This window comes from Chelmon rostratus, chromosome 24 (genome assembly GCF_017976325.1).
Source record: "Chelmon rostratus isolate fCheRos1 chromosome 24, fCheRos1.pri, whole genome shotgun sequence".
NCBI classification, from domain to species: Eukaryota; Metazoa; Chordata; class Actinopteri; order Chaetodontiformes; family Chaetodontidae; genus Chelmon; species Chelmon rostratus.
The window spans coordinates 7,355,546-7,376,775 of record NC_055681.1 but is presented as its reverse complement, the minus strand read 5'-3'; the positions used below and the strand labels follow the sequence as shown (position 1 = coordinate 7,376,775).

General features: G+C 42.2%; 3 protein-coding genes across 3 annotated transcripts; 2 read left to right on the top strand and 1 right to left on the bottom strand.

Annotated features, from left to right (window-relative positions):
- Positions 1 to 939: 939 nt before the first annotated feature.
- LOC121627689 (NLR family CARD domain-containing protein 3-like) lies at positions 940 to 8,128 on the top strand. The gene is made up of 10 exons (XM_041966716.1): positions 940 to 1,050; positions 1,553 to 1,781; positions 1,949 to 3,776; positions 3,880 to 4,053; positions 4,319 to 4,480; positions 5,026 to 5,199; positions 5,496 to 5,669; positions 6,216 to 6,389; positions 7,377 to 7,423; positions 7,587 to 8,128. Exons 1-10 carry the CDS (start codon positions 940 to 942, stop codon positions 8,126 to 8,128), a joined length of 3,615 nt encoding a protein of 1,204 aa, XP_041822650.1.
- A 1,465-nt stretch (positions 8,129 to 9,593) lies between these two features.
- LOC121627688 (otospiralin-like) lies at positions 9,594 to 10,764 on the top strand. The gene is made up of 3 exons (XM_041966715.1): positions 9,594 to 9,660; positions 10,370 to 10,402; positions 10,583 to 10,764. The coding sequence occupies exons 1-3, from the start codon at positions 9,594 to 9,596 to the stop codon at positions 10,762 to 10,764; spliced, it is 282 nt and encodes a 93-aa protein (XP_041822649.1).
- A 3,612-nt stretch (positions 10,765 to 14,376) lies between these two features.
- Positions 14,377 to 19,603, bottom strand: LOC121627243 (tubulin alpha-4A chain-like). Its single transcript, XM_041966042.1, has 4 exons — positions 19,513 to 19,603; positions 15,975 to 16,197; positions 15,660 to 15,808; positions 14,377 to 15,580 (listed from the first exon to the last, which is right to left on the bottom strand). Exons 1-4 carry the CDS (start codon positions 19,513 to 19,515, stop codon positions 14,606 to 14,608), a joined length of 1,350 nt encoding a protein of 449 aa, XP_041821976.1. The 5' UTR covers positions 19,516 to 19,603; the 3' UTR covers positions 14,377 to 14,605.
- Between the last annotated feature and the right edge of the window lie 1,627 nt (positions 19,604 to 21,230).

Below are 21,230 nucleotides of genomic sequence, written 5' to 3'. Positions count from 1 at the left end.
TAAGAATTTAAGTAAAAAACAAATGATCAGTTCATTAAACTTGCTAAAAGTCTTTAAAACAGTTAAAACTGGCTCAGCTTCAGCCAACTACAACGTGAAAGTACTTGTTACACATCAGTGATACAATAATACAACAACCCAACTGTTAAAGGAGCCATTCTGATGACCTTTGCTCTCAGAGGTGAAATATAATATTTATTGCTGCCACATTAGTTTGTCTGTGAAGGTTTCTTTCTTTTATCTCAAAGTTTAATTGCCGCGCTGCCTCTGTGGACACTGCGCTCCTTATCAAGGTTCAAGATTCAGCTTTGGCGTCATTGTAACACAGGACTGCACAATGAAATGCAGCAGCTCCTCCACAGAGCACACACAGAACATGTACATTCAAATATGTTCAGCTAGAATAAAATAAAACATTAAAACAGTGCAACGTATATAAAAATCTCATTAAGGAATGAAAAAGGACATTTCAATTGTATTTAAAAGGATGATGCAGTTACATATCATCATATCATTCAGGCAAAAGGAAACATTCAGTGATGTTGAATTTACTGAATATTCAATGGAATGTTGAATATGAATGAATATTAAGAAAATGAAGCTTCCTGTCAAGTTCAATCAGTGTGTGTCAGTGAATGTAAACGGTCTCCCATGCATCAAGTGTGTGTGCTGGCTGCTCTTCAGTTCACTGCAGCTTCATGGCGTCACCTAGTGGACAGATAGTAGAACTACAGCACCTCTGCCCAGCACTGCTGTCTGACTGCTCTCAGCTGTCACTGATATGAAGCAGAAGAAAACAGCCAATCACTGAAAGGGTAAACCGGAGTAAAGGAAGATTTCAGTTGATGATTTGTGTTTCCTCTCCAGATCGAAGTGTGTGTGTGAGCTGATGTGAGCTCAGCAGCATGAATCAGTGTGAGGACACTCTGTGTGGGCGACATGACGGCCAGACCAAAGCTCAGAGGTGAGATGAGGATCTCCAACTATCCAGGACTGTTCTCCATGTCGGAGCACTCAAATCACTCCACCGTCATTATTCACATGCTCTGTGTTTGTTGTGTTGAAGCCCAGAGCAGCAGGACACACCAGACTCTGCTGGACCTGGACCTGGACCTGAACCTGAACCTGACCACAACAGTGTGTCCATCAGGAGTGACAGGTCAATGGGTTGCCCCTATAATTTTAAAGGAGAACAACCCTCTACTACAAAGAGGTAAGCTGTGAATAACAATAAATAATTTCCAGATTTATCCAGAGAAGTTTTTCTTCTTCACTTTTACATTCTCACATGTGAAAGCAGCCCAGTATGACCAGTCTTCGTCTTTGGCTTGAGTTTGTCTCTGTTTGGACGGACATAATGTGGGCTGATGCCATGATTCCTCCACAGAGTCGACCAGGAGAGCTCAGGGGTTCCCAGTGGTCAGGCCACCCACCAACATCAAACACACCTGGAGTCCATATTTATGGTCTGAACATGTACAGCTGCCAGTTTGTCCAACATGGATCTGATGTTTGGTTCTGTTTGGGTCATTCACATCATATTCTGTTCCAGCTACTGGAAGAGGACATTGTCCTGTTTGTGAAGAACGAGCTAAAGAAGATCCAAAAGGTTCTGAGTTCAGACTACCCAGAATACTTTGAGAGTCAGAGGGAGGATGGGGAGGTGTTGGACGGTGAGGATGAAGAGCAGAGGAGGAGCAGCAGAGAGGCATTTCTGAAGATCACACAGCACTTCCTGAGGAGAAGGAAGGAGGAGGAGCTGGCTGACTGTCTGCAGAGCAGTAAGAGGATTTCTCTAAAGATTTAACATGCAGGATAAATGAGACATTCAGTAATATCTCAACAGATGGAGGAAAATATGTTTATATGAACATTCTTTAGGGTAATTACATTGTCACATACTTAATGAATCACTTACTGATACTGTGTATTTTGTGAATTCATTCAGAAGATCTTGCTGCAGTCTGCCAGCATAAACTTAAATCTAACCTGAAGGAGAAGTTCCAGAGTGTGTTTGAGGGGATTGCTGAAGCTGGAAACCCAACCCTTCTGAATCAGATCTACACAGAGCTCTTCATCGCAGAGGGAGGGACTGGAGAGGTCAATAATGAACATGAGGTCAGACAGATTGAAACGGCATCCAGGAAAGCAGAAGGACCAGAAACAACAATCAGACAACAGGACATCTTTAAACCCTCATCTGGACAGGAAAAAACAGTCAGAACAGTGATGACAAAGGGCGTGGCTGGCATCGGGAAAACAGTCTTAACACAGAAGTTCACTCTGGACTGGGCTGAAGACAAAACCAACCAGGACATACAGTTCATATTTCTATTCGCTTTCAGAGAGCTGAATGTGCTGAAAGAGAAAAAGTACAGCTTGGTGGAACTTGTTCATCACTTTTTTCCTGAAACTAAGGAAGCAGGAATCTGCAGGTTTGAAGAGTTCCACATTTTGTTCATTTTTGACGGTCTGGATGAGTGTCGACTTCCTCTGGACTTCCACAACAATGAGATCCTGACTGATGTTACCGAGTCAACCTCACTGGACTTGCTGCTGACAAACCTCATCAGCAGGAAACTGCTTCCTTCTGCCTGCCTCTGGATAACCACACGACCTGCAGCAGCCAATCAGATCCCTCCTGAGTGTCTTGACACGGTGACAGAGGTCAGAGGCTTCACTGACAGACAGAAGGAGGAGTACTTCAGGAAGAGGTTCGCAGATGAGGACCAGGCCGACAGAATCATCTCCCACATCAAGACCTCACGAAGCCTCCACATCATGTGCCACATCCCGGTCTTCTGCTGGATCACTGCGACAGTTCTGGAGGATGTGATGAAGACCAGAGAGGGAGGAGAGCTGCCCAAGACCCTTACTGAGATGTACATCCACTTCCTGGTGGTTCAGTCTAAACTGAAGTACATCAAGTATGATGGAGGAGATGGGTCAGATCCACACTGGACTCCAGAGTGCAGGATCATGATTGAGTCTCTGGGAAAACTGTCTTTTGAGCAGCTGCAGAAAGGAAACCTGATCTTCTATGAATCAGACCTGACAGAGTGTGGCCTCGATATCAGAGCAGCCTCAATGTACTCAGGACTGCTCACACAGATCTTTAAAAAGAAGAGAGGTCTGTACCAGGACAAGGTGTTCTGCTTCGTCCATCTGAGTGTTCAGGAGTTTCTGGCTGCTCTTCATGTCCATCTCACACTCATCAACTCTGGTGTCAATCTGCTCTCAGAAAAGCTATCAGACCACCATGGATGGTCTCTGGTTGTTCTCTGGTTTTCTAAATTATTCAGAGACCAAACTGAACTCACATATCTCCACCAGAATGCTGTGAACAAAGCCTTACAGAGTCCACATGGACACCTGGACCTTTTCCTCCGATTCCTCCTGGGACTTTCACTGCAAACTAATCAGACTCTCCTACGAGGTCTGCTGACACAAACAGGAAGTGGCTCAAAAACCAATCAGGTAACTGTCAAGTACATCAAGAAGAGGCTCGAAGAGACCCACTCTGCAGACCAAAGCATCAATCTGCTCCACTGTCTGAATGAACTGAACGATCGTTCTCTAGTGATTCAGATCCAACAGTCCCTGTGTTCAGGGAGTCTCTCCACAGACAAACTGTCTCCTGCTCAGTGGTCAGCTCTGGTCTTCATCTTACTGTCATCAGAAAAAGATCTGGACGTGTTTGACCTGAAGAAATTCTCTACTTCAGAGGAGGCTCTTCTGAGGCTGCTGCCAGTGATAAAAGCCTCCAACAAAGCTCTGTAAGTGGGATTTATTCATCAAAAAAAATAAAATAAAATAAACTGTGCTATTTAACAGGGGAAAAAAAGAACTTCTTACGTGTTTTCTCACTTGTCTCTGCAGACTGAGTGGCTGTAACCTCACAAAGAGAAGTGTTGAAGCTTTGTCCTCAGTTCTCAGCTCCCAGTCCTCCAGTCTGAGAGAGCTGGACCTGAGTAACAACTATCTGATGCATTCAGGAGTGGAGCTGCTGTCTGCTGGTCTAGAGAGTCAACACTGTACTCTGGAAACTCTCAGGTCACATCAAGTTACTGTTTGTCTCTAAATTTTGAGATCCATTTAATTTAAACAGTCTGAATTTTACAGTACAGAAAGTGAAAAGTGTTTGCATGTATCTCAATGTGTGAATTTTGTGTCATTAAGATTTGCAGCTCTAGAAATAGTTTGTGCACGTGTGAAAAAGTTTTGTGCACACAGATATGACTTGCCATTGTAAATATATATAGATACATATGTTGTGCTAGAAATATATTTACCTTCTTGTTCATTGCTTCCTCTGCAGACTGAGTGGCTGTAACCTCACAGAGAGAAGTGTTGGAGCTCTGTCCTCAGTTCTCAGCTCCCAGTCCTCCACTCTGAGAGAGCTGGACCTGAGTAACAACAACCTGCAGGATTCAGGAGTGAAGCTGCTGCTGTCAGCACACTCTACACTGGAATCTCTCAGGTCACATCCAGTTGCTGTCTGTTGTTTAAGTGCTGACATATTACTTTGAACTCAGAAGTCCACACAGTATGGATGAATTCTTTGCATCCGTACTGTAATTTTGAAAGTACCTTTTATTAAAACAGCTTCATTTGCCGTACAGCATGAAAAATGAACTGTGGGTGAGATGGAGAGCCTCATTTTTGCTTTGACATCATCGGCCTTAGATTACTGGATGTCCGTTAATTTCAGTCACGATTAATTGCGACAAAGCAGGGAATCTCTGTCTATTAGTCTTTCATTTTCTTGACAACCGTTCATCCGATCGACTTCACATTTGATGGGTGTATGGCTGAGGACCAAAGTAAGTGCAGTGTCAAGTAGTTGAAGTAGTTTGGATGACCTATAACTGATAAATTGTTCAAATTTGACAAAGCGTTTCTGTTTTTGCTTTGTTTTTTTTAGCCTTTTCTTGTCTGTATGGTTGTGATTCACTCATGATGTATTGTCACATCTACATCAAGTTTAGGACCAAGCAGCACAGATTTTCATTCTCTCCTCTGCAGACTGAGTGGCTGCAACCTCACAGAGAGAAGTGTTGAAGCTCTGTCCTCAGTTCTCAGCTCGCAGTCCTCCAGTCTGAGAGAGCTGGACTTGAGTAACAACAACCTGCAGGATTCAGGAGTGAAGCTGCTGTCTGCTGCACTGGAGAGTGAACACTGCACACTGGAAACTCTCAGGTCCTAGTGTTTTATCATCAGGCATCTAACAAATAAGGTCTATTATTATTGTTAACAATATCATAACACAGCAATGATGTGGAAATTTAATTAAACCGTTGAATAAAATATTGAAAAATAAGAATAAAACAGGGGCGCGGCCTAGATTATGCTATACCCAGAGCCATGTGGAGAGAGGGTTAGGATTAACCCTCTAACCCGACGCAGTCAGTGTTGTGTGCTTGGATGAGCATTTCTTGATTTACACATGTGCTGAGAAGAGATACTGTATGTCTTGCTCATTCATTCCTCTGCAGACTAAGTGGCTGTAACCTCACAAAGAGAAGTGTTGAAGCTCTGTCCTCAGTTCTCAGCTCCCAGTCCTCCAGTCTGAGAGAGCTGGACCTGAGTAACAACAACCTGCAGGATTCAGGAGTGAAGCTGCTGTCTGCTGCACTGGAGAGTCCACACTGTACACTGGAATCTCTCAGGTCAGGATACAATAACCCATTCAACTGATGACCATTTAAAATCTCATTTACATTAGAGGATGAACAGCTTACCTGTGTAGGATTGTGTCTGATGACATGATATGTCAAAGGACCTTTAACTAAACTTCAGCAGTAGTTATTAGACCCAGAGAATTGCTTCCATGAAGATTTTTAAAATCATTTCTGTTGTTATCTTTATAAACACATTTGATTTTATTAGCTATGCTAGCAGTGTGTCTCTATGGATGATAATGTGGGTCAGTCATGCAGCAGCAATTTGGTTCAGACATTCATGTTCCCCTGAGGATGAATTGCAACCACTACCCGCTACTGCTAACTAGCTAACTAGAAATAACCATTATACATATTTATAGCATTTAACTCAAAGCACAGCTGTGCTTAAGTACAGCCTCACAGAGCTTTTAGCATGACTGCAGGCATAGTCACTGTTAACATTTTTGATTTATTTATTTCTTCTTGTATTTGACAGATACAGCAGTAATCTCAGATGATCTGCCATGTGCGTGTTGTTCTGTGTGTTTGCAGCCTGTCAGGCTGTCTGATCACAGAGGAAGGCTGTGCTTCTCTGGCCTCGGCCCTGAGCTCCAACCCCTTCCACCTGAGAGAGCTAGACCTGAGCTACAATCATCCAGGAGACTCAGGAGTGAAGCTGCTGTCTGCTGGAAAGGGGGATCCACACAGGAGACTGGAGACTCTCAGGTACGAAGAGGCCTGCCACAGCCACCATAGTTTGATGGAGGAGGATAAGCTTGGTTCATGGCGGATGTGAGTGTGATATGAACAGTGAGCAGTAGCTGAACATAAAAAGGAGATATTTGTGTTGAAGGTCTCAAGCAGAACATCTCCAGGAACAAACATGATAATATGCAGTTTGGACAGATCCCTGCATGTTAAAGGAACTGTATGCCACTTTTCCCCACCTCTTACCTGGAATTGAATCAGTTTCATGTTGTTGCGGAAAGAGGTTCAGGACAAGTTTAGCCTATCTTAGCACAAACACTTGAACCAGGGGGGAAACTGCCAGCCTAGCTCTATCAAAAGAGAAGAAATTAAACCTTACAATAAATCCAAAGCAGTTACATTTAGTTACAACTGTGTGCGAACCTGACAACCACAAGACTTTTGAGAAATGTTGACCTGTTCCTTTAACAGTGTGGAACAATAGCAGTGAACATTGCTTCAAGATTCACACAAAGAAGTGACCTGATACATTTAATCGGCAAAGAAATATCTATGACAGCTTAGGGATGCTACTACCTGCAGAGGTGAACTAGATCATTTCTGGTAAGAATGCCATTGAGTGCTCCATGAATAGAGCTGATGATGATGGATCCACAGCACCTAAACCAGTGGGTGGTGATGACAGCAGGACCACTGTGCGGTCTGGAGGCGGTTTTCCTGCAGCCTCAGCAGCGTTCATGCAGGCCAAGTCTCGGGCCAGATGTTGCTCCTTTAAATGCTGCAAGAGCTCATGTTGTTGAGGTAGTGTTGAGGCTGAAGAAGTGATGTCCCTCTGGTCAAATCTGGACATATCAGTTTGTCACAGCAGATATGAATCAGAGACATCAACTCAGCACCAAAGCAGGCCAGATGCACATATTGTGCATATGTGTATGAGAGCAATGCAATGTCCATGTTTGCATGCTGAAAGAGGATGTGCTGGTCTGACCTTCCTCCTCCTTTCAGAGTGGAGCCTGCTGGAGTCCGGTGGTTGAGACCAGGTCTGAGGAAGTGTAAGTGCATTTTTAATTCACTTATATTTAATTTGCACATTCAACCATCTTCAAACTGTGACATCACTCATTCAAATCTCTGACGTCGTCATCAAACTGTCGGTCAACGAACAGATGATCGATCAATAACTGCAGCTGCTTTCTGCCCTGCTCTCTCCATCAGATTCCTGTAAACTCAAACTCGACACAAACTCAGTAAACAGAAGGATCAAACTGTCTGGCAACCACAGGAGGGTGACCCATGTGGAGGAGGATCAGTCATATCCTGATCATCCAGACAGGTTTGACCAGTTTCCTCAGCTGCTGTGTAAAACTGGACTGACTGGTCGCTGTTACTGGGAGGTTGAGTGGACAGGAAGAGTCGATATATCGGTGGCTTACAGAGGAATCAGAAGGAGAGGAAACACTAAAAACTGTGTGTTTGGATGGAATGATCAGTCCTGGAGTCTGAACTGCTCTGATGATGGCAGTCGTTACTTCGTCTGTCACAATAACAGTAGAGCATCCATCTCCTCCTCCTCCTCTGTCTCTAACAGGGTAGGAGTGTACGTGGACTGTCCTGCTGGCACTCTGTCCTTCCACAGTGTCTCCTGTGACACACCGATCCACCTTCACACCTTCAGCACCACGTTCACTCAACCTCTTCATCCTGGCTTTGGGTTCTGGTTCAGGTCTGGTTCTTCTGTGTCTCTCTGCTCTCTGTAGGAAGGAGAGTCTCCTCCTGTCACTGCTGAACTGATCGGTCGAGCACAGACACGAAGATATTTCAGGTTATTGTAATAAATTAAATGATGAACTTTGTACAAAATGATTCAGACTGATTGAAATGACTGAAATTGTGGAAATGCAGCTGATTTCTTCCCTCTGCTGTGTGTTATCTTAGATTCTGGTTCTTGGTACATTAAAAGATTAATGTTACTGTGAGTCTGTTTATTGTCTTTCTCAGCTCAGGACTTAATTATTAGATTCGATTATAATAGAATAGAAATCTTTTAATAGAAAAAGCAACATGAAAAACGGTTGTGAAATAAATCTGTCAAAGACTTTCAGTCTTCTGGCAAACAACCAAAAAGGAGAACGGGGGTGTTTCAACGTGATCCAGAAGCAGAACTTATTGTGAATAGTCTCTCTTGGATGAGCCAAACAAACTGTTTTTCATAACTGAACTAATGAGATCGGACAAGAGCGGAGGATGGACATACAAGGCTGTGATGTTTTATGGGCACAGACAGGTTCAATATAGAGCATGAAGCAAAACCAAACCAAACCACTGCCACAAATGATGCAAAATAAGAACTTGTTGTAGAGCGGCAGTGAGCCCAGACTCAAGCTAAAATGGTTGTAATAACGCCATCTTGGGTGAGTGAGATGAAATCTTTGTCATCTAAGTGCTGACAATTTATATACATAAAGGATGTGGCATGACCTTAAAGACGTTTCATGTAGCAAACAGATATCTTTTCATAGCGACGGAATATATGTGCAGGGTACAACCGAGACTTCCCTCGAAAAGCTCTCATACAGACGCCCATTCATGCAGCAAAGGTCAGAGGTCAGAGGTCACGTGGAGGTGTGAGGAGAAGAAAGAATCTAAAAACCTCAGAGCTGAACACAGAAAAAACACTTTCTGTCTGCAGACGGACCTGAAAGCACCGACAAATCCTCCGATACAGGTCTACAGATCCAGATCCACAGATCAGGTACGCGTCTTTTCTTCATTAACTTCACTTCATGAGGCAACAAAGTCATTTTGTAGTAATATTTACAGTGTATTATATGAAATGTATAACAGAGGGGAATTTAGTTCTTTCGTCAGTTTCTCCTCAAAACTTTATTGTTCAGATTGTCCCCAAGAAAAGACAGATTGTTTTCCTGAGAATGATTTTACAAAAAGTGTGGAAAAGATCTTTCCATCATGTTGTCATAATAAGACTGATCGTGTTATAATGAGAAAAGCTTGTGCTAACGAGATGCGCTGGTATTGTCAAATAGCTGTAAAGTAAAGCAAAGATTCAAATAACATGAAGATCCTGACAGCAGAAACTGAGCAAAGTACAGATTTATTTGTTTCCGGATCACATTAACCAGGATGTGGACGATATGCTTGAGTGTCAGAGAGACAAAATGTCAAAGAGTCTGTCTGTTTTTCTGTCTTCAGTCCAGCTGAAACATGACAAAGCGTCTCCTGTCAAGCGTCTTCGTCCTGCTGACTGTCCTCCTGCTGCTGCTTCCTGCAGGTAACATGAGAATCAAAACGCAACTCTTAACACTTTTCGCAAAGTTGTGGTCATTTTCCCTCTGACCGGGAGGAGGTGCAACAGAGTGTTCTGCAAATATTGTCATTTTTTACTCTTTAAAATTCAGATTCTTCCCTGAGTGTGGCTCTAAAGTAATGATACAGTTTCTACAAAAATCTGAAAGGGGCCTGACAAGCAAAACCAAGAGGAAAATTAAGTATGTGAGATAAAAATGTCATAAAGCAGCTCATAAAGCTGATCGCTGTGAGTTCACATGAATACATGAATATGAGTCAAATGAATCAAGCAGATTGTTCAGCATTTAGAAATAATGGAGAAGACAAAGAGCTCTGGTCAGTTTTTCTCACCCGGGCGTCATTTTGCGAGGATTCATGGTGAAGATGGCGAAGCAGCGTGAAAACAAACCTCATGACATGAGAGCAGGAGGGGCTCTCACGCTGCCTGACTGAGTTTCAGTGTGTCAGGAACATATTTAATCAACAGCTGCTCATTTTCAGGCTTTATGTAAGTCAGAAGAGTGAACAAAGAGCACATCCTCAACCTAATCTAAACCTAAAGTTTTTGTCACTTGTGATCAACTTGTGATTCAAATGTTGTTCAAAGATGAAGACAAATGGATTCAATGAGAGATGTAAAACCAGTCCACCAGTCTGCCAAGATGCCATGAAACATTCTTTGTAACTTTCAGGTGCAGACGAGGACGTGGTTGACACAGGTGAAGGTGAGTGTTGAGGGAAATATACAACAGCAGGATTTCAAACACCTTTCTGAACATTACAGACTCAGATGTCAGTGGGTGAAATGAGTTTTTGTCAAGGATATTTTGACTTGCTGCATAAAAATATCCCTGTTTTATAAACTGACAAACACTTCACTTCTCCTCACTTCATTTGTTTTGCAGAAGGAAGACAGAAGCGTGACGTCCCGAACTGGGCAATGACCTCCTCTGACTTCTTCGGCTGGGTGGAGGAGCTGAGGAAATATGGCGGCTACGAACGAATCGAAGACCTGGCAAGAACCTTTTGGGCTCATTTCCCCTCTGCGGACCGACTCGGGTACGGAGTCCACGAACCGGACGAGTAGAAACACGAACAGGAGGCTCAGGTTGTGATGGAAATATGGTGACGACCAGTGATTGGACAGGGGGAACAAGACAACAAGGACAAGAAAAGATGACAAGGTAACAGGAGCAAGATATCAAGGCCGAGATCAGAAGAACGAGAAAATGACAAGAAAAAGACAAAATGACAAGATAACAAGAACAGGATTAATAGGACAAGCGACACAACTTTCTGTCTGTTGCATCAAAAAATACCTTCAATTTGTTGTTTGAGTCACTGATGAATGACAGTGAACAAGATGTTGAACTGAGCCTCAGTGCGTTTGTTCTGACTGAATAAAGACCTTTTCTTACACAGCAACATGATGTCATATAAATAGACAGGAGTTGTTGTTTTTTTTTTTTTTATTAAAACTGATGGCAGTGCATCCCGGCCTTCTTCTTGACCTCTGTGGGCAGTAAGCGCCTCAGTATGTGACAGCATCAGTCACATTTTAATGGAGTTTTTCTGTTGGGCAGCTTTTCCTTCTTTGATGTAAAACGAGTTTGAAAATGTTGACTCAGGAGGCTTCATCATAACCAAAAATCAATGATATGAAATTAAAGATAATTTCTCTGCACAGTGTGATAACTTTATTGATGTCTTCAGGTGAGTCCAGATCCTGCATATCTTTATTCATCAACAATATGCTTCATTTTTCAGTGTTAATGCTTGTATGAACTGAACTGTCTATAAAATGTTGTGGAAATGCAGCTTTAAAGGAGGACAACTTGGTGTCAGTGTGGTTAACAGCAGTCATTAATACAATTCTAATGATAATGTTTACGTCTTTTTATCATTTAGAAACACTTCACTTCATCTGTGTTAAGGAAACTGACGTCATGCGGTTTATTTTTCCTCATCATCATCAATGAAAGGACAGTGTGGAGGATTTAGTGCAGGGCTGGGAAACATCTGGCCTATGGGCTGTACATGAGGCAATTCACAAATAAAAAAAGCGGTTGGCAGTCACTTAATCCTTTCTGCTCTTTAAAGCCCCTGAGAATAAAATTTAAGTCTTCTTTTATCATCATCATTTTGTTATCCTTGTTAGTGGCATATATTTACTCCACTACTTCAGTACAACTTTGAGGTGCTTGTATTTATTTGAGTATTTCCACTTTCTACATTTCAGAGGGAAATATTGTTCTTTTTACTTGACTGCTTTGATTTTTCCTTTGCAAATTCAAATTTTCCTCTTTTTTTGCTATTATTAGATGTATTATAAAGTACTCAAGGAATTGTAAAATACTTTAAATAGCTTGACTTTATTGCAGTTTACACATGAGTGCATCATAAATAATAAAACAAATGTTTAGTAACATTAACTCTGCATAATACCACTATACACAAGGCTTTTGATAAATTTACACTGACATACGTTTAGCTGATTACTCCTCCTCTTCCTCCATCATCTTTTTTGTTGGTTTTGGCTCCTGCCAAACTGACACACCACATCGCTGCAGGAACAGAGCGCCCTCTGGTGGCTTCTGATACAACCTGCTTCTATATGTTTGTGAAGAAGCAAGTTCTCCCACATGAACTTCAGTTAAGTACGAGTAAGGGCTCATGTGTGAATTTTTTTCTTCCTGTTAACAAGTTTTTAAAACAGGTTGACAGGAATTCTACATGTTCTCTCCAGTACAACAAGTCTTGATGTATTTTATTGTGAAAGTCTGCAGAGACCTTCAGGAAGTGACTGCACTGGGTCTCATGTTGATCACTGGTTCCTGCAGCAGCCTCTGTGCCTATAGGCTATAAAGTGAATATCCCTCCCAGGCCCCTGAAACCCTTCTGTTTACACATGAAGTCCCAGTCCTGAAAGGAAGTGAGCTGCCACTGATGCTCATGTCTGAACTGGAGAAGTCCTGATCAAGGTTTCTGATCCAGATCCCAGTCCTTTCGTCAGAATCAGAGACAGAGCTTTCAGCTGCGGTGTTTTCTGGTAGTTTCTTGCCTTATTGTCCTGATGCACAATCAAACTTTGGACATAGTTTTGCCCATTTAATGTCTTTCCATCTTGTGACACACCAACATACCAGCGCTTTGAGCTGTGCATAATATTCCTAGTCAGGGTTTCCATTTGTCAAATGACCAAATAATGACTCGATGTTGAGAGGCTCCACTTGAGTCCTGGCTCACTGGACACTGGCCCAGGGCTGGAGATCCAGTGTTCATGTAACTGCAGCTTGCACCACAGGCTGCTTTCGGTGCATTCAAATTTTCATGTCTAGATTTGCAAACTTTGCAGATTTTTTTTTCCAAATAGATTGAAACCGGGTGGTAAATATGTTTTTGTACATTTCCACATAGTGGTTTAAATGTACAATGTGTTCTTTGTTGTTTTGTTTCCTGTATAAAAACTAAGTTTGAGTAAGATTTTTTAAGTGGGTCAAACATTTTGACTTGCTATTGCGGACGTTGGCCACAAGGTGGCGGAATATTATTGTCTCTCCACCAGGCGCGTCAAGGTCTCTCTTCCTGTATTCAAGTGCAAAGGAGGTGAAAATAAACAGAGTGGCTGGTGCTGTCACCCTGTTGTCTGTAGCAGTCGGTAACCACACACATATTTTGGAAAATATTCTTGTACAAATACGCAAAAGACATTGATACTGACACTGATAATATTTTAATGGGATGCTTTGATTTAGGCACTACTAGGATTCACATCCTGGAGTTTTGGAGCCAGTGGTGGACCGCTGTGTTCTCATTAGCATGGTAATGTTAGCATAACGCTATTACACATTGTTATCAGAGAAGTGCTCTCGGTTTGACATTGAGTTTAACTGTTTGAAGGTAAACAACAGTGTGGTGAGTTGTACAGTCCCAGGAGGTCCCGCGAGAGTTTGGTGAGACTTGTTCCAAAGTAAGTGACATTTCTAATTGTACGTTGTACTTTCTCAGTTTTTTTTTTTTTTTTTGGGGGGGGGGGGGGGGGGCAATAGTTTCATATGCATTAAACAAACAAACAAAACAAAAAATTAAATTTTTTGTTTTTTTCTGCCAGTAGTTTCCAGTGCAGTACACAAATGTAGTGTTTCATTCACTCTAATAAACGTGCTGCATGCACAAAAGGTACTTCCAGCTGAAATACATGAGTTTGCTACGTGTCACAAAAAAAAAGAAATATTGTGTCCATGGACATGAATTAGATTGTATGTATAGATTGCATTTTGTGACTGCTTAACTAGCATGCATTGTGACTGGTGCACAATTATTTCACAACTCTTTCATTATAAATATAAGAAGGAGGGCCATTTGTGTGGGAAACTTACTTCCTGTTTGAGGTTCATCTTAAAATGTCTCTGTCCTGAGGTGTGTTGCTCTGACAACTGTTCCAGATTTACATTAAACCAGCTTTGAATCCCCCCTAATATCAATACGAAACTACAATTATGAGGAGTCTTTATGACTTTGTAAACCAAATGTCTTTGAGTTTTGGATTGTTCATTGAACAAAAGGATTTACAGACATCAGCAGGTGTCTAATAAATAAGAAATAATCATTAGTTGTGACTCTGTTTCTGTGTTTCTGAAGTATGCACTCTTAATCAAAGACAGAAAGTTTTTTACAAAAAAAATTTGATCAAGAGAAGTCGGTGTAAACAGCTTTATTTAGAAAAGGAGGTAAAGACACATTCTCTCTCAATGGAGAATAATATTTCAATATACCAAACACCATGGGATTGAGTTTGGACAAACTACTGCTCAGCAATGACATTAGTGTTTATTAATGGTCTGCATCTGCACCTTTATGTTCAAAATCATTATCACAATCATTACATTCTGAGAGATCGCTACCCTTTCTTTAATACAGCTCTGTTTTTAATACTCCTCCCCATCCTCATCGTCTTCATATGAGTCGACACCGACCTCTTCGTAATCCTTCTCCAGGGCAGCCATGTCCTCTCTGGCCTCTGAGAACTCTCCCTCCTCCATCCCCTCTCCGACGTACCAGTGGACGAAGGCCCTCTTGGCGTACATCAGATCGAACTTGTGGTCGAGTCGAGCCCAGGCCTCGGCGATGGCGGTGGTGTTGCTCAGCATGCACACCGCCCTCTGCACTTTGGCCAGATCTCCTCCTGGAACCACAGTGGGAGGCTGGTAGTTGATGCCAACCTTGAAGCCAGTGGGACACCAGTCCACAAACTGGATTGAACGCTTGGTTTTGATGTTGCTGATAGCCACATTGACATCTTTGGGCACCACGTCGCCACGGTACAGCAGGCAGCAGGCCATGTACTTGCCGTGACGAGGGTCGCATTTCACCATCTGATTGGCTGGCTCAAAGCAGGAGTTGGTTATTTCAGTCACAGTGAGCTGCTCATGGTAAGCCTTCTCTGCTGAGATTACTGGAGCATATGTGGCAAGAGGGAAGTGGATACGAGGGTAGGGCACCAGGTTGGTCTGGAACTCTGTCAGGTCCACGTTCAAGGAGCCGTCGAAGCGCAAAGAGGCGGTGATGGAGGAAACAATCTGGCTGATGAGGCGATTCAGGTTTGTGTATGACGGACGCTCAATGTCCAGGTTCCTGCGGCAGATATCGTAGATGGCCTCGTTGTCCACCATGAAGGCACAGTCGGAGTGCTCCAGGGTGGTGTGAGTGGTCAGGATGGAGTTGTATGGCTCCACCACAGCTGTAGACACCTGAGGAGCTGGGTAAATGGCAAACTCCAGCTTGGACTTCTTGCCAAAGTCTACTGAGAGGCGCTCCATCAGCAGAGAGGTGAAGCCAGAACCAGTTCCTCCTCCGAAGGAGTGGAAGACCAGGAAACCTTGCAGCCCTGTGCACTGGTCAGACTGTAAGGTAGAATTTATTATTTTAGAATACTGCAAGAAAGCTATAAGAGTAAACATACTTGAATTTTGCCTGTCTTACCAGTTTGCGGATCCTGTCAAGTACACTGTCAATGTGCTCCTTTCCGACAGTGTAGTGACCGCGGGCGTAGTTGTTGGCAGCATCCTCCTTTCCTGAGATCAGCTGCTCAGGGTGGAAAAGCTGTCGGTATGGGCCTGTACGAACCTCATCTGAAACAGAGTGATGGTTTGATAGCATGTTAATATCTTATGAGGGGATTTTCTTTTGTAAACACCAGCTCCCAGGAAAATAACTTAAAAGAACATGAAACTGCTGAAAGTTAAAATGATTTTTTTGTGTTCCCCTGAAGCTTGAAGAAATTCCTCTAAAACTCACCAATCACAGTAGGCTCCAGGTCGACAAAGATGGCTCTGGGGACATACTTTCCTGTGCCTGTCTCATTGAAGAAGGTGGTGAAGGAGTTGTTGTAGCCTCCGGAGGGCTTTGCTTCTGGCATTTGGCCGTCAGGCATGATGCCGTGCTCCAGACAGTACAGCTCCCAGCAGGTGTTGCCCATCTGGACACCAGCCTGGCCAACATGGATAGAGATACACTCACGCTGTGGAGGAAAAAAGAAATGTTTTGTTATTATCAGCATTATTTGACCTTTCTGCCCTGAATCCTGTATGATTTAGAGATACGTAATGTTTAACGTTATCACTGAATTTATCATGCTAAACTATCGAGAATTAAGTTCGAAGCATTTTGCTGGACAGCTTAAGGCCAACGTTAATGTTTTTAAACCTGTCAGAAAATGACAGTTGAGCACCAGGACACGCTGGGTGGAGTCATGCTGACTTCAACTGCTTTTATATTTTCAATAGCTGCACCACAAGCTGCTTTCTGTGTATTCACATATACAGGTCTGGATATGCAAACTTTGCAGAAAACTGTTACATTTTCACATATCTTTGCAAGTACAATGTCGTACATAAAATCAGGAGTCTGTGATATAAATAAGCGAGCAGAGGTGATTGACACAGTCTTGTCAAGAGTGTCTATAGGGGCCAAAGTGCTTCCACACCCTGTTGAAGTATTTCTAGTTCCTTGTAAAAGATGTGGGTGGGGGTGGAGGGTGCAGGCAATGCGTGCAGGCTTGCTGACAACTGAAACAAGTTTGGTCTCATCACTTGGCCGGAGGGAGTTTAAGGTGCAATGTCGTCTGTCCTGTTCAGTTAACTGGCCTTTCGTGAGGAGACAGATGTGATGGAAATGCAAATGAGGGCCAACCCTTACTCATGAACGTCAGAGTGCATTAGTAGCACTTTTGAGGAAGAAATCAACGTTATAAATGAACTGCTAACTTGTGTTTAAAAGTGTGAATCAAATTAATTTCTGCTGATCCATAACTGCTTTGGCCTGCTGTATGTTGACATTATTGTGGCAGTTAGTCTGTTAACAAGAGGCCAGCTGTCACTGGTAATATGAGAGCACAAATGCCTCAAGTATTGCTGTCAAAATACCAACATGCTGCTTTTTTTGTGTCACGTCATACCTGCCAAAAGAACAGTTTGGGTAAACCACACTCTGGTGTTCTAAAATGTTGGGAACAGATAGCTGAAAGGAGTCTTAAAAGTACCATGACCTGGATGAATGAGAATCTTCACAGACATGGCTGAAAGTAATGAATAAACAGTTCGAATTGTTAGCTTAAGTATGGTTCAAATAGCTGGCTAAAAGTTATGGAAAATGGTTGAAAGAGTTTGTTAAGTGTAATGGAAAAAGTTTAAAAAGTTACAGTTCTTAAATAGATAAACATATCGAAAAATGGTTGAAAATAAAGCTAAAGTTGAGTATAAATGGTTGTAATAACATTAGCTAAATAACTGATTAAGTGTTGTGAAAGGTTCTGCAGGGATGGTTGAAATAGCTGCATAAAAGTAGTCGATAAATGGATGAAACATAGCGAAAAGTCATGGATAAATGGTTGTAATACCAGGCTCCTACCATAGTGGTAGTGGGACTACCGCAAGTAGTAGGAGTACAAATAACCAAACTGACAGCACAGGTCAGATAAGCACAACTTGAAGCCTAAATAGTCGACACGTTTGACATGAATAGCTTTTTCATTGTGGGCTCTTGGCTTGTTTTGAATTTTGATCCCCTGACCTCCCCCTCCCGTGAAAGAGCTTGTGATAAGGATGGAGGAGGGGCTACCATGACATGGGAGTTGCCAAATATGGCATTGGCAGCCAGCTCAGCAGCCAGCTATTTTGAGTGAAGCTTCCATCATGCGACCCACACAGACAGCTAAACTATACTCCACTGACCTGTTTAGACTCCCAGACTGCAGAATTTCATGGAAATCATTCGCAGCCAAGTGTTCCAAATAGCTATGTAACGTGAAACACGGTACACGGTCAAAATCATGCAGAATATCACAAAACTGTTACAAAGCTTGTGCTAAGCATGAACTTTCCATTTTATTTCTGCTTTAGTGAGCGAGGCGGCTTTGACGCTTGTTGGCTGGATGTGAGAGAAGTGGAAGTGGTGTCCTGTCTGCTCACTAGTGTTGCAACTCGCCACATCCGCTCATATTTACAGGACACACAGGCTGTGAAATAACCCCACCAGGCAACTGAGCGGTTATCTACTTCCTGTATCTTGTCCTGAAACTACGTCACAGCTGACTGTGGCATCTCAGCAACACAGTGGAGCATTGTGCAATAAGTCTGTTGCGTACTAAGACACAGAAGAATCCGTAAAATATCATGACTTTATCGTTTTCCAATTGAAAATGAACTGGAGGGATATTAGTTGTGTTTTTATGTAACGTGTTCTTTTCTGTTCTTGAGATTGCACAATGTACCAAATGGACAGACTCGAAAGATAAAACCAAAATGTAATGAAATTAAAATAAATCTTCAGCACAGTATGCTAGTTATTCCTATCTAAACCAAAGCTAACTGTGCTTTTAAGGTGGAATGGACTCTTCACACCTCCACCCCTTTCATTTTCTAAACCAAATGGCCCAACAGGAAGAGTCAGCAGCTCAAACTCATTTGGGGAAACAGACTTTTCCTCTAGCTTACACCTCAACAAACTGTTTTATTGCACTCCTGTCTTGCCAAATGGCCTGCAAACATTGCAACACACTCACTGTTTGCACCCGTGTTAGAAAGGAACAAAGTAAACGGGGAAAGGTCAGTGTCCTGAACTCATGGTGAAGAATGAACTTAAAACTCTTTAGCTCTCGTTAGCTTGTAAAAATGTTGATCCAAGGGCTAAAGGGGTTTATCATCATGTGCCTGGCCTCAAGTTTAACATCAAAAACATGCATTTTTGTTGCAAGCTGCAGATTTTTTTTTTGTGCATTTCCTGACCCTCGATGCGTTCAAAGGCAGCAGCTTCAGGTCTAACACTGCAGGAATCCAGCAGCTTATCAGCATGGCAGCGAGCGGCAACAGGCGCTGGAAGCCACATCAGCATTCCCAAAACCAGCCAGGCAAACAAGCACGCCCTTCTGACAGGCAGCCCTCCAGTACCCATATGGAAACAGTTAACCTTTACTGGAGCTGGAGCCGCATGCCTGGTAGCACGTTTCCGCTGATTGACTTTATGTTTCTCATTATTTCAAACAAATGAATGAGTTTCATGTGCTATAGCAATGGCATGAAGTTATTTCAGAAGCAGCCTGGGGCCCACTAAAGTAGGCACAATAGACAAAAGGCTCAGGCTTGTTCCAAAGTTTTGGAGGAAAGTTTGCTGATGCAATAACAAATCTATGATTTTCAGGAGTAATCTTGTATTCTACTAGTCTTTTCTCAACCATAATTCTCACCACTAGCACATACAACACTGCAGATGTTGTTTTTTTTTTGGAATATGAGCTTAGGAATAATAGCAATAGCAGTAGAAATGACTTTGTTCTCACCATTGTGCTGTTTTGATTGTCCTTTTTGGAGAAGAAGTTCAAACTTGTAGGCTCTCACAGGGCACCTATAATGAGATCTCTGTGAGTGAAGTCCTATCAGTGTGTGATACACACACTTTTAAAGCGACTACAGGGGGAGGAGGAAGAGGAGGAGGAGGAGCCAGTCAAAGCTTTAGCTTTGTTGTTTTCAAATCTTTGTTTTTTCTAGAGTGAGATATGGCTTCCTGTGTGACCTTTTCAGAGTAAAAGCAGCAGCTGGAGCACTCGTGATCACTGTAGTCAGTGTATTAAAGAGGCTGAAAGTGGTGGAACAACATTTACTCGAGTACTTAAGTACAATTCTAAGGAACTTGTTAACTTGAATATTAAAAGAGAAAAATATTGTAATTCTCCTACATTTATCTGACAGCTGGAGTTTTTCATATCAAGATTTTGCGTCCAAAGCATATGATCAGCTTAAAAAGAAGTTTCGTCAAGTATACTAGTTTACTTTCAGTTTACTTTTTATGTACTAATCTGGGATGTAAAACATACAAAAGTGTACAGCTCAATTTTCCAAAAAAGTTGGGAAAATGTAAATAGAAATAGAATGTGATAATAGAATGTGATTTTTTGCAAATTTCTGAAACCCCATATTTAATGGAAAATAGCACAAAGACAACATATCAAATGTTAAAACGGAGAAATTTCTTCGTTTTTCTGAAAATGACATCCTCTTTTAGAATTGGATGCCAGCAACATGTCTCAAAAACGTTGTGACAGGGTCATGTTGCACTCTGTTGCATCAGCTCTTCTCTTAACAACTGAGGAGACCAACTGCTGTGATTTTGAAAGTGGAATATTTGTTGTTGGCATTTGTTACTCCAAAACCTGTATACATATAATTCAGCATTAATGGAGCCTTCACACATGTGCAGGTTAACCATGCCATGCGCACTAATGCCCCCCCTACCATCATGGGTGCTGGCTTTTGAACTGTGTGCTGATAACAAGCTGGATGGTCCCTCTCCTCTTTAGCCTGGAGGACGCTGATGATCAGCCTCTCAAGGAGGCTCTTTTCGATCATGTAACTCACCTGTTGCCAGTTAACTTCATTAGCTGTGAGCTTTCCCACCAGCTGTTTTCTTTTAGCATTTCACAACTGATTGTCTGTTGTTGCCACTGTCCCAGCTTTTTTGAAATGTGTTGCTGGCATCAAACTTTAAATGGGGATATAATTTTCAAAAACAATGACATTTCTTAGTTTCAACATTTGATATGTTGTCTTTGTGCCATTTTCAATTAAATATGGGACTTCAGTGTTTTGCAAATCATCACATTCTGATTCAACTGTTTGTCAGCTTCTTTGGAAATGGGTTGCACTTGGCTCTTTTGCTTGAGATGTACTCAAGAAAAGTATAATTAGATTTTCTTGCCTTATGCAGAAAGTTTAAGTATACTTGTGTGCTTGTGTACTTCATACATACTGGCTTCTTTGAGGTAGTATTCCAGTAAAATGTATGAACTTATATGTTCACTGAAAGGGAACATTGAACTGCACAGTTAGTGGCATTATTTTAGAGAAAGTCAGGCATGGAGGCTCCACCAACTGTCAGCTGCATTGTGGGAAATGTAGGATACAGGGTTTTGGACCTTAACTGAATTCAGGGACTGATGTCAGGTTATTGCAGTCTCTGTGAATCAGTTTAAACCACACTTTTTAAATGTAAGGTGCAATA